General features: G+C 45.6%; 1 protein-coding gene across 12 annotated transcripts in view; it reads right to left on the reverse strand.

The window, feature by feature from the left end:
- Positions 1-13,394, reverse strand: part of Ttll5 (tubulin tyrosine ligase like 5) — a 221,247-nt gene that overhangs the window by 18,662 nt on the left and 189,191 nt on the right. For 8 of the 12 annotated variants that reach the window (XM_052185375.1, XM_052185370.1, XM_052185368.1 and 5 more), the window contains 2 exons: positions 12,504-12,586; positions 8,760-8,882 (listed from right to left, as the gene is read on the reverse strand). In XM_052185375.1, the coding sequence (XP_052041335.1) occupies positions 8,761-8,882; positions 12,504-12,586 (205 nt within the window). In that variant the 3' untranslated portion in view covers position 8,760. Of the gene's footprint in view, positions 1-6,627; positions 7,048-8,759; positions 8,883-12,503; positions 12,587-13,394 lie in introns of those variants that run through there. The other 4 variants (XM_052185379.1, XM_052185373.1, XM_052185369.1 and 1 more) reach the window with 3 other exon arrangements.

A 13,394-nucleotide genomic window follows, 5' to 3' on the forward strand; every position in this document is an offset into this window, starting at 1 on the left:
ATGCGGACGTTCCTCCACCCAACTCACTTCCACATACCCCCCTTGATTCCCCTACACTGGGCATCTATTGAGCCTTCATAGGACCAAGGACCTCTCATACTATTGATGCCTGACAAGGCCATCCTATGCTACAAATGCAGCTGGAGCCAGGGATATTCCTTGGTTGGCCGTTTAGTCCCTGGGAGCTCTTGGGTGGGGGTGGGGGGGGCTGGTTGATTGATATTGCTGTTCTTCCTATGAGGTTGCAAACCCCTTCAGCCCCTTCAGTCCTTTCTTTAACTCCTCTAAAGTGGGCCTAAGAGCTCAGAATAAACAAGACACAATTCACAGGCCACAGGAAGCTCAAGAAGAAGGAAGACCAAAGTGTGGGTGCTTCGGTTTTTCTGAGAAAGGGAACAAAATACTCACAGGAGCCATTATAGAGATAAAGTGTAGAGCAGAGATTGAAGGAAAGGCCACCCAGAGACTGCCCTACCTGGGGATTCATCCTATAAACAGTCACCAAACCCCAACACTATTGTGGATGCCAAGAAATGCTTGCGGAAAGGAGCCAGATATGGCTATCTCCTGAGGGGCCCTGCCAGAGCCTTACAGACACAGAGGCAAATGCTAGCAGCCAACCATTGGACTGCGTGTGCAGTCTGCACTTTTTTACGCAATGGTAGCTAACCTAACTGGTGTGAAGTGGGCAGAGTCACTTCCCCAGCGAGCAGTGGGGAGTCTTCTCACAGGTCTTTCCTTGGGAGAAATGTCTATCCAGGTTCTCTGTCCATTTTTAAATTGGGTTAATCTATCTTGAAGATGAATATTCTTATGTTTATCACATAGAGGAGAAAACCGAGGTTCAAAGAAGTTAATGGATGTACTAAATCGACAACCAGGAAGCAGAGTCAGTCCATACTGTCTGGCCTAACTTCAGAATCATGCCATTTCTATCCTGTATTCTGAATTCTTCAAGAATGTAGACACAGTTCCTGACAGTGACCGTAATAATGAGAATAATGCCACGTGGGGCTGAATTTAAGTAAAAGTGAAAAGGTAAACGCCACGAGAGTGTCGGTTCTGTCTGGAGTCCACTACAAACAGAAACAGATTGGCTTCTGCTGCTACATTTCACTTCATACTCAACACTAGTTACAGCCTCCAGCATATGTAGTGTATAATCTGAGCGACACCTGACAAATTCATATGAAGTTCAAATTTTATTTTTTTAATTTTTATTTATTTATTTTTTCTAAGACAGGGTTTCTCTGTATAGCCCTGGCTGTCCTGGAACTCACTCTGTAGACCAGGCTGGCCTCAAATTCAGAAATCTGCCTGCTTCTGACTCCCAAGTGCTGGGATTAAAGGCGTGTACCACCACTACCCAGCCAGAAAGTTCAATCTGTGTTTGTATATATGTATATGTGTATATATATATATGTACATGTATACACACACACACACACACACACACACCTCCCTTTCATGTTCAGAAGAAAATCTCATCTCAGTAAAGTAATGAAACCTTGAAAGGGATCTAAGGGGTGTAGAAGGAAAAAACACATTGAAGGATAATGTATCTCAAATAGACTGAGCTTCACTGTGGCTTTGACTGTCTACCATAAGATCCTTGGTGAGTTTGTGGCCTGTAGTTTAGGTACTCATAGCATCAAAACCAGCAGGTTCATATGAAGTCAGGAGAACAGGTCAGAGGTCATTCTCTAGAGTAGCCATCAGTTTTATATGAAATAGTTCTAAAGTGCTACAAGAGATGGCACATCTAATCTTGAAGACTGTTTAATGATAAAATGTATTATTTATGAATTTCCATTACATTTTGTCTTGTGAGATTTTTCAATTCACTTTAAGACCAAAAAATAGGATTATTTTCCACAAGAAAATTTATGTATGTGGTTGTGTATTACTTATTTCAGATCTCATATTTGAAGGCACTGAAGCGCTTGGGGTGATCTCTTGAATCTCTGATACTGGGACTCAAATTCTACCTTCAGCTTATGGTCTTACTGAAGACACCAAGAACCAAGCAGAGACAAGAGATGATAAAATATAGAGAACTGTTAAACTTGATGATAAACTATTGGATCTCAAGGGACTGGAAACTGACCAGAGAAATGCAATTTTACGTAGAAGGCTTACTTGGAGAAAGCCCTCAGGGTCCCTCAGGATGGGAAGGGTTTACAAATGTTCGCATACATCCAATTATTAGCAAAATAAACCAAGGAAGAAGTACAGCGTCCACCCACGCATGCCCTCAGCAGGGTCCCTCAGACTTCTGCTGTGCTGATGCTGTGCTGGGACTCCTCCCTTCTAGAGACCCCGAAGGACATCGGGTAGTGCACGAAGGCACGAAGGCCAAGTGCGGGAGCAGCAAGCAGGGCTCTGCCCAAGCAGAGCCAGAGACAGCTGCTACCTCAGATCACGGCTGGGAAGAGGACAGTGTTGGGCAGGAGGGAAGTTGCTCAGGCCAAACATGGAGAGAGATGAAGGGAAGGAGGAAGGGAGGGAGAGACAGGAGAGCGGAGCGAGCACACCAGGAGGACAGGGCATCCATTCAGCAGACCCTATTTGTGTAGATAGAGCACCAGAGCACACAGGCTGGACCAGTGCAGCCAGCACTTGTGCCGCCTGCTTCCCAACCACGTGGTACATTGTCTTCACACAGGGAGGAGAGCCGGCTATCTGAGCCCCAACATAAGTGGACAGCTAGCCCTGAGTGAAGCTGTATCTATGATGGTCTAAGACACATGCGATCCATGCGGTCCTCTTGGCAGTCTTTGTCCTTCCCATGGATTACGGGACTGCAAAGGCTCACTACTGGCTTTGTCCTGTCATGGTGACGTCTTTACTGACATGCACCATAATATTTTTCCTGCATGCACATCATGTCAGAAAGCTGCCAAATGAAACACATTTCTGGGCTAGCTGGCTAGGAGCAGTATTACTTCATTCAGTGAGCTCTACATAAAGCACGCTCAATAGTTACTTTGGAATAAGATGCTGGAAAAAGCTTGGTTTTCACCCTCCTGTAGATTTTTTTTTTGGGGGGGGGCGGAGTGCTGGGGAAGCAAACCCCAGAGCCTCAGGCGGGGTCAGGCTCTGCAGCTGAGTACTCTTGCCAGGTGATGAGCACTCAGAGTTCTATCATGTTTCCTTTTTGTTCTAGATGACACAGCACTCAGGACCAAGTTTTACCTCAACTACAGTTTATCTGACCTTTCATTAAAAAAAAAAGAAATGTTGAGTTTTCTCATGTCTTGACTTGGGTTTCCCCTTCATATTTCACGCCTTTTATTTTATTAATATTTTGCAGTATGCTTTGAGTCTTTATGTTAGAGGTGAAGTTTATATTTACCTGCTTAGTTATATTCTCATCTGAAAGAAGCTGCCAGCTGTGTATACACTGGCATCTTCAACTGTCAACCGCATGTGACACTAGCGTGGGCTGGCATGTGAAGTCTGTTGCCACCAGTGAGCATCTGCTGATGGATGAACAGGAAGACTTCTCATCATGTATTTTTTTTAAGAGTGAATGCAAAATGGTGCTCAATGCCAGGTGGGCCAGGAGTCCCCCAGTGCTGATATTCTGCAAATTATACTTGGTAATAATATTTGTAGTTTTTAATCAGATATAATATGGAATTTTTAAAAAGCTGTTTTTGGAAGTAAGACTCTTCTCAATCTTTATTTCATACCCATTTGCCCTTCATATTGCTATGTATCTGTGCACAGATTTATCCTCCCTCATGCAGAGGGTCTGAGAGGTCAGAGATCTGTATGGAGTCCACAGATGCTCAGTCAGAGGAACAGGCTAACAGGGCCCTGCTGCACTTTTTCATTTTCACAAATGGCCATTTTCATTTTCACGAGCCTGGTTCCTAAGAAGACTGTCCCATCTTCATGTTTATATACAGTAACTTCCCTTCTTAGAGGCACATTGGGGGCTATTCTCCTTTTGTGTGAATGTATAGGATGTGTGTGTATCTGTGTGTGTGTGAACTACATCTTGTACTAACTTGAAACAGATTCTCTTTGTTGTGGGCTAATGCACACACCAGGCATGCTAGCCCTCTCAGCCTCTAGAGAGTTCCCTGTTTCTACTTCCCACCTTGCTGTAGAATCACTGTAATTACAGTCATGCACTATTATGCCCTGGCTTTACATGGGCTCTGGGTTTTGAAATTCAGGCCTCATGCTGCCATGGAAAGCACTTGACCCACTGAACCACTTCTCTAGTCTCTCTTCTTGACTAAAAATCTACTGTGGACAACTCTGACCCTATGCATAAAGAAATAATTATTTGCACACATGCATAATAGAAAGAAGGATGAACAGATATAAAACAAAAAAAACAGAGGAGAATCTTCTGAGAGCAGCAGTTTTGAAAATTTCATATTATAATATTTGGTTAAAAACTATGAATAGTTCATTAGCCAATACACCTTTGAGTTCAATTATGAAAACAAATGTATCAAAATTTAAAATATCTACATTTATGCTTGTCATCTATCTGAATTTCCGTGGCAAATTACAAGTGAGTAGGAAGTGGGGCAGGGTGACAAAAAAACCCTCAAATATTTCAGTACAGAAATAAAAAAAAGCAAACCTGTTCTTAATTAATAAGAGACTAATAAATAAAAGAATTACAGTGAATTATCACCAGCTGATTTTTCTCATCACCTGAGAAAAGTTGGCTTTCCTACTTCCATCTCTATTTTGTGGTGGGCTCATAGGTTATGTTTTACTGATGTAGCTAAAGGAACCTCTTATCCATTTAAGCTGCTCCTCTCTGGTATCAGCTGGACCAGGTTGAGATCAGAGAGCCCTTGCTATGCACCTGACTGGCATACCCACACTCAGAAGGTGGGAACGCAAGTCTAAGTGATGATTGCTTCAGTCTCACTAGTGATGCTTTTCACCCTGAGGACCGGAGGGAACCTAAGTCCTTTCTTTATAACCAAATTTGAAAGACTAAAGGATAAATATCAACACCAGTCACATCAACAGGGCAATCTATTTCATCCTTCCCCGAGCCCTGCAGGTAAACACCTACACTCCCTGGAACCCAGTTCCAACTCTGCAGACCAGGTAAGCACAACTGTAAACATTGCATGAGTAAAGCTTGCTTTTTCCAAAGGCAGGCATGGCTTAACATGCCACTTTCTTTCTGTAGAACTTTTAGGAACAATTATGTTCTAAGGACACAAGGTTGGTAAAGCAGAGGCTGTAACAAGCATCCCACTAAGACTGGTAGCCACATATGAGGGTTCACTGGCCGTGCGACTGGAGGCCGATTGCTAACAGGGAGTGATCTGCAGACTCCCAGGGAACGGCCACGTTTTACTGGTTACTTGCCCAGTTCAGGGATACAAGAATGATCTTCTTCCACCCAAACCAAATGGAGGTTACACAGGACCACACAACGTTGCTACAAAATGCAACAGTAGGTACAAGTCTAATGAGACAGGGGGCCAGACACTTTTTTTCCAGGAGCTGTGTGTGCTTCAGTAATAGAGCCCGAGACTGAGGCCATCGACTCCCTTGTCTCTATAACAAGGTAGTAATTGTTAACAGTTGAAGAAGCATCACTCTTCACTTGGGATCTGGCCAGCACTGCAAGAGACAGTATCAACTTTCAGATGTTATCTTTCTCAGTAGCTTATTTCTTAATCCATTTCAGAAATTGAGTTCCTTGGCTTTCTTTCAAGCAAGTGATCCCCCCTGGGCGGGCTCTTACATGTACCTCCCATCTTCCCTACACTGAAAGCCAGGTGGCCTCTCTAACTTCCAACTAGGACGTTCAGGTGGACTTTCCTCACGTAGAGAGAATTACTAACTGCAACACAAGCAGCCTCGGAACAGGGCTGCATGGAGCTCCAGTGGCTGGCAGCCAGGCCAGTCGGCTGGCTAGTAGAGGCTGCATCCTTTGGTGTGACGGCAGCCAGGTCAGGTTAGTTAAGTACACTGCTTAAGTACCACTGTGTGATGAGACCTATTATGGAGTGTTAATACAGCAGCACAGGCATAGTGCTGGGTGACAGGAACCCAAGGAATAATTTTTGTTGATTCCTCCTGCTGCAAATTAATGAAATTCTTCTTACTGAATGTGCATGTTGGCCATGGTATGGAGAATTCAGTGTGGCTATAGGAGGAAGAGGGAGCAGCGTGGGAGGAGGAAGCAGGCTATATGTACAGTTCCTAGAGAGGGGTGGAACAGTGTACAACACAACCACTGGTCAGAAAAACCACCACCACCACCACCACCACCACCGCTCATCAGTGTGCAGACGGGTGAGAGGAAAGTCTAGGCAAACACCTTCGCTGGTGTCTTGGACAAAGAGAAGGCTTACCAAGGACATGGTTTATCTATTCTGAATAATTTCCAGTGGGCTTTGGTACTCTGAGGTACTCACTAGATGCTTGGGACCTGGTTTAGAAATAACTGGGCAGGAGAAACAGTTTGGATTGCTGTGGGAGTTTGATAAAGAGAGTTTGGGGATATGAACCAAGGACTGGTTGGTTTGCATACAAAGGCATGCTCTGGGACAAGCTGAGGTTATGTTCAGGACTGATGGAGGTGATCACTTTCTTAATCTGTAGGAACCCCAAACATCAAAACACTGAGAATAAAGAAAATAGTCAGCATATTGCATATATTTATATTATATTGGTAAAAATAGACTCTGAGGAGACAAATAACAGCAATGTGTCTGCCTGATTATAACTGCCTAGGGCAACCTGGGGGCTCGGTCTTGATGGGCTTCTGTTCCTGATACCCTCTGCACAGACTTCTTGAAGAGGCCTGCTGGTATTTTCTCAGCATTATATAATGTATTTTGCAACTGTAGTCCATCTTCTTTGGTCTATCCTGTCTGTCTCTCCAACCTGCGTAAGTAAGGCATCTGGGCGTCCGTGCTGCAGTCCATGGTTCTGCTCGTCAGTAACTGTGGTCGCACAGATCTCTGCTCACCACTGGTTCACAAGACTGTTGCTGGAACGGGCCTCCTCACCATGTAAACTACTTCTCTGTTCTAGGAAGGCAGTCCCCTGCAGAGGGTGGTATGAACCAAAGTGATAGTTTCTGCAGACACCAGGCTGGTGGGCCTGCTTGGTAATGCTTTCTCATAGCTGTACTGCTTGGGGTGGGGCTGGGGGGGATTGGGCTGGTTCTGAGACCATGCCTGGCTCTGGGCCCAGGGCTTTGTACCCTTGGCATGCTGTGTCCCTACCACAGCTGTCCCCAGAGGATGGCAAGCTCAAGCTCAGCAGGACTGTGCTTTCCAGAATCTCAGGTGAAGAGATGAGCTTTCTCTGGGATGTGTTGCTGACACCCTTACATTGCCAAGGACTGATTCGGAAAGGACTGCAGGGGATCCCAGGAGAGAGGCTCGAGGAAAGCGATACACCATGGCAGGTCCAAGTCTTACAGACCTGGAACCGGAGGGACGCCAGTACTCCTTGGCAGGCCATCAGTTTGGTTTGGAGGGGGCTGTCATATTCACCCTTCTGTATGCCAGTACACTAAGGGACATCTTGACCTTTTTGCTTAGTTCTCTATACTTTACAAGTTGTTCATCACAGGACAACACGTTTTGTGTCAGGAGTGAAATGCCATTGGCTGAGTGGCACCAGAATTCTGGGTGTTTTCGGCTTCTCTGGTACATCTTGGTAGATGACCAAGCCATGGATTTGGTGTTCCTGTCTTTCCTCTCATTCCTTTCTGGAGAGAGTTTAAATGGGCTGGGGAAAGATATTTGAAGCTTTCTGATCCAATGTAAATGAACCCTGGGGTGGGTAAATAACTCTCCTTTCTCCTTTGCTCTCCTGGGGTATTTGAATGAATAATGCTTCTCAAAGAAGTTTATAAATATTCCCCCAGAGGTAAGAAGAACATTATGCTCATAGGTGGTGCGCCATTAATGCTGACTATGTGGGACTGAGCGAAGGAGAAAGGCATAATTACAGTCTTGAGGTTTCGGAGACATTTCTGCTAAGTTTTGAAGGCTATAGCTGGAACATAACACTCAGAACAACATTAGTGAAGTGGGGACAGTTTCACCAGACCAAGTCTAGCAATCCCTAAATTGCATGGGCTACCACAGGTGTTGGAGGGTGGGGCATAGCTTGCTTTGTGGCCAATTAACAGCTGTGTGCTGATTAAAACCTTGTAACAAGTAAAACCTTATAACAATTGTGCTCTCAAGGTCACCAAATTACCAACGTCACCAAAGTCTTTCCAAAATATTTTTGTTCCCTTTCTACCATAGTAACTCGAAGTCCTACCCCTAGTCTGTAAGTCTGTCCTGAAAATAAATAGCCAGTCTCCTTTGAGACAACTGGATCTTAACAGCATCTCCTTTTCCCACACACCCTGTTATACTTACCTGTGAACCCTGGCTTTATGTTCTGAATTGCTCCAGAGACTCAGTATGTTTAAAGAAAAGTCTCTAATAACAGCAGAGGATGTTCTTACTGACACAGCGCCACCTTCTGGGAGGCCAGTATAGTACAGAAGCTAGCTAGGCATAGCCCAACTTTGACCCAGGTTTGAAGTAGTCCTTTCCTGTGCTTTATAAATTCCCTGCTTGACTGCCTTTTTTTCTTTGTTGGTCTGGGGATCTGACACAGGGCTTCGTGTGTGCTACGCATGTGCTGTGCCACTGAGTGAGGCCCGGACCCTGCACTGCTCTGCTTTCTTTCATAGCTAAGCCCCTTCAGAAGGTGATAAGGACAAAACCATGCTCTTATCTTACTATTACCTTAAATTGTCCCTGACTTCACCGACTTTGATTTTCTCTGTCCTATAACTGTAGCAAGGGCTCCAGACTGTGTGGGTAAGGGTTTGGATCTTGCGAAAATAACTTGGGGAGCTTCCAAAGATCCTGAAAAAATGAAGAAAAAAACCCCACTTAACATTGTATTTGATCTTGGCCCAAAGGATAAGAGGTAAACTTCCACACGGGGTTACAGGGATCATTGTTTTCAGATGTGGTCACTCAGCCTGCTACTAACACCAACTCCACTGTCTCTTTTCTGCTTCCTAGGGGCCAAGCACCTCAAATCTTACCCCCTTTGGAGAGGAATTGCTTAGAAAGTTTTAATAATGGGAGTAGAAGGCAAAGCCCCAGACAAGGGGGAAATGGGACGGAAAAGAAGAAAAGAGAGCATCGGACACTAGGGCTGCTGCCCCAGGAACACTGCTTATTTTATTCTTAACTTCTTACGCTCAGACCACCAAAGAGTGCCAGCAACTACATAATGTATGATGAAAATAATAATCCAATAATGAAAACAGGTCATTCCAGACAAATAAGTCATATGGAAGCTAAAGTGACTTCTTGGCCCTGAGGTATAAGCCCTGTTGGATTTACTTTATATAAAAGCAAGTTTGATTCTCTAGTCTTAAGACACAGGGGTGTGGGTGGCACAGTCACCCTGGGGTGCTTTTGCGCTATCCCCAAGGAAAGCCTGGAGCTGCTGCGCACTCACTAGGGCTGGAGACACAAGCACCCAACAGGACATGGCTTCTTTCTTCCTGTGAATGACATCAGTCATTGATTTTCGAGATAGCAATGCGCCATCTGTAACTACAGACCACACAGAACTTAAGAGTAAGGGTGTGGGACAAGAAAAGGTTGTGTTCCAGGATAGCATGCTTTTCAAAAGGAAAGGGCAGAGGACTGAGGACGGAGGGTGTGGCTGCAGAGTCCTACAGTAATGGTAGCTGACCTCAGCTTGCCTTCTTTGCTGTTTTAGTTCACCATGTGCACTTCAGAGCTCAGGAAGGAGCACCACGGTTATAAAGAAGGCAGCCAATGAGTTTGGCTTCTGGCCAAGGGCCCTCACTCCAGCCTCCTTCTCAGGTTTCCAATCCTGCTGACTCTTTCCCTTCCTTTCATTGCAAACTTGGATATAAGGCCAGAGGTAGGGAAGTCAAGGAAGACAGCACTCTGGTAGCATTCCTTCCTGGCCCTCTGCAGCAGAACTGCTATCTCACCTACTGTGCTGATGAGGAAGAATGCAGTTAGCCCACCATCAGCAGTAAAGGGCTCAGCTGTTTTACAACTCACGGAGTGTAGCCGCTACCTTGCTACCTGCAAAGTCACAGAGCTTAAAGTAGGGTTAGCCAGATAAAAGAGAAGGGTTAAGGGCCAGGAAACAGTCCTGAGCTATATTTATGGACCTGTTACTGTACAAGATGGGCTAAAGGTATTTGGAAGACAGCTGAGGAGAGTAATATGGCATTGTGTTCTCTCGGTTGTCCTCTTTCCTTCCCTAACCCCCCTTCTTCTGAGCTTAAGTAGCCTATCTCCCTCACACAGAACATCCTTCTGAAACATTAGAACAGCGTTTACATCCAACTGCTGCAGAAATCACAAGCTGCACGGCTGACGGACTGCCATGCCGGGCAGTTACTCACTAGCAGCTGCCAATGCCACGTGTGCTGGGACTTAGTGCCAGCTCTGACTAGTTCTGCACTTCAGCATCTCTTTAGCATCAATACCAGGAAAGTCACAGACAACAAGCCAACAACAGGTAGAGCTGGAGGCTGAGGGTGACACAAGCCCTGTGTGTCTTCTGGGAGGGCAAAGCTGTTATCTAAGGTAGAAGCAGGGAAATGATTGCTGGAGAAGACAACTGCTTGAGCTGTGGTTTATGCTGACACCAAACACAGTAGGGCATTGACCAGATCTAAATAATGTCACCAAGGGCCATCAAGTGGCTGCAATCCTGTCCCAGTTGATCCTTCACAGTTCTAACTCCCCCAGCCAGACAGCAGAGCTCAACTCCACACGGCTCAGTGAGACATGCACAGGAGGCAGTTGGGGTTCCCAGGCCTTGCACGCATCTCTGGCTTAAGTCATGTGGAGAGCAAGGGAGTGCTAAGAGCTGTGACCCAGAGCGACGTCAAGCCTGCTCACGATTCTCAGTCACCACCTCTCTCCACCACAGTTCTGGGTATAAGTTTTACTTCCTTAGAAACAGCTGCCATGTTCTAAAGAGCTTGGGAGTGCTCGCAGTGGCAGAGCACCTAGCACATGTGAGGCATGGTTCAACCCCCTCATGAAACAGCAAACACATGGATGCTCTAGCATTCATGGGGGGGGGGGTCATGAGTAAAGAGCCATCGAATATCTTCTGAATTCAGGCTCTGATACTGTGAAGAACTCCTTTTTAATGCTCTTCTTGCTAACAATGCTAAGATGGCCCAATAAGCTGGATGCAGCAGGAGTCTCCTTTATACTGCCTCGGTTAACTCTCAAGTAAAGCAGTGAGACTCGCGGAAGCCCTGGTTCTCAGGGGATCTGCTGTCACTGTCAGGATGATGACAGGCTTCCCCCACAGCTCATGATTGGCCCCAACACTTTACTGGTTTTCTCTCTACATCTCTTACTCATGCTCAGCCATACTGACAAATGGGGTTTGCAGAAAAAGCAAATATTCCTGGTACTCCTTCCACCCCAGACGGCCCTGCTCCTGGCAGGCTATCTATCTTCAAGTCTTGGCTTCACTGTTTCTTTCTCTAGGAAGCAGTCTTACCACTGAAAGCCTCTGGATTCACTCCTCAGGTGTAAAACTAACTCTGAGTTTAGTGGCCATGTGGTCATGACACTTTAGAAGTGCTTCACAATATGATACTAAGACAGGGGCTCTCAGTTCTCTTTGTACAGTTTGACAGCGAGGTGACTGCAAAGCACTCAACACACAGCCTGACACACAGCACTGCCAATGTTGTCTGCTCTTACCCCAGTACGGAATCAACCAGACTCCCCTATAGCCACTCCCCTTAAGTCTCTCAGCTCCCCAAACAGAATGGAGATGATTTTGTCTGCCTTGAGCTATGTGGGACTCAGAGGCCAAGTGATTTGTCCTGCATTGACTCAGTAGTCAATGTTTGCTGACTTGAGTTAAAGTTACTGTCTTTCAGTCTTCTGCTCCATGTGTTTAAAAATTATCAAGCAAAAGAGAGTCCCTAGCTTACTGAAACATCACTTGCGTGTACGCACCTAGAATGAGAGGCTCTAGGCCCTGCCACCCAACCTTTAGCATCAATACAAGACTTACATGAAAGACTCCAGACATCTAACTCTGGATGCATGTACAACTAATGTGCTGAGTCTTAGCTTCCTCACAGAAGAGAGGGAGGAGAAGGATCTCATGAAGCTGTGAGAGTGGGAGACCCACCATTCAGAAATATTATACCAACAGTGAACCCAAACACAGGAGTGCGTACTCAACAACTTTGAGAATGTTCTGCCAGACAAGGATGTTATAGTTCCCCCATCTGTTCAAAAAAAAAAAAAAAAAAAAAAAAAAAAAAAAAGAAAGAAAGAAAGAAAAAGAAAAAATACACTCAAAATATCTATCTACCAATGCTTTCCAGGCCTGGACATTTGTTCTTTGAGCTGAAGTTCTTAACAGGGGCAAAGGTGAGAACAGCCAGATGCCACCTTCCTTGCTGCCCCCACCCGCCTGCCCCTGAAGATCTGCTACCCACTGACCTGTGGAGTTTGTGATCGGCATGAAGGCTGCAGGGTTAAGGCTGCTCTGGAGTCCGTTGAGCTGCCCTTCTGCAGAGGACCCTCTGAAACACAAAGGAGCCTGGTGAGTTGTGCAGACAGAGGTGCTGACAGAAAGGCGGGGTCAAGGACAGACCTCCAGTGCCCTTCTCTCTTGGTCTTGGTGTTTCTTCTCATAGAACACGCTCCCTTGCTTTAGCCTGTCTTTGTTAGAATGCCATATTCCTTCAGATAGATACTTACTTCACCAGTAGACATCCGTCTCCTAGAACAGTATATATTTTAGAACTGGCATTTTGTCTGTCCTGACTTCATGGTTCTTGTCCCCCCACAGTGGCTCACTGCTCGGCGAGTGGTTACTCAGGTCCTGGTTCTGACGCAGCTACAGCAAGCTTTTAAAGCTTACACTTCATGAAGAGCAATGGCTCTTATGGCTCTTCGCTGGCAAGGGAGGAGGGACAGATTTGGTCACCATCACACTTTCCTGCCCTGAACATCTGCTGACTGTCCTGCACTGAGCTCTCTACCAGGTAGCATTACCGAGTATTTACTCTGCAGCACACAGGCGATGTGATGCCGCCCCTCAGTTCCTTGAGCACAAGTTTCCCAGCAGGCCTCGGAAAGCCCATTCCGCCAGGAGGGCTACAGATCACGTCACACTCCTTCTTACAGCTGTCATTTTTTTTGCCTCACTCATCAAAATTATAAGTTTCAAAGTTATAATTATCAGTTTATGTAGATGGATACACCCTACTTGTCATCTTGACTAGAACTAAGCTCTATGAAGATAGAGATTGCTAACCTGATGCATTTTGCTTATATCAGATATTTAACCAGTATTGTTGGAGGAAATCTGACCCACTAGGCCTATGA

This window comes from Apodemus sylvaticus, chromosome 6 (genome assembly GCF_947179515.1).
Source record: "Apodemus sylvaticus chromosome 6, mApoSyl1.1, whole genome shotgun sequence".
In the NCBI taxonomy this organism is placed as follows: Eukaryota; Metazoa; Chordata; class Mammalia; order Rodentia; family Muridae; genus Apodemus; species Apodemus sylvaticus.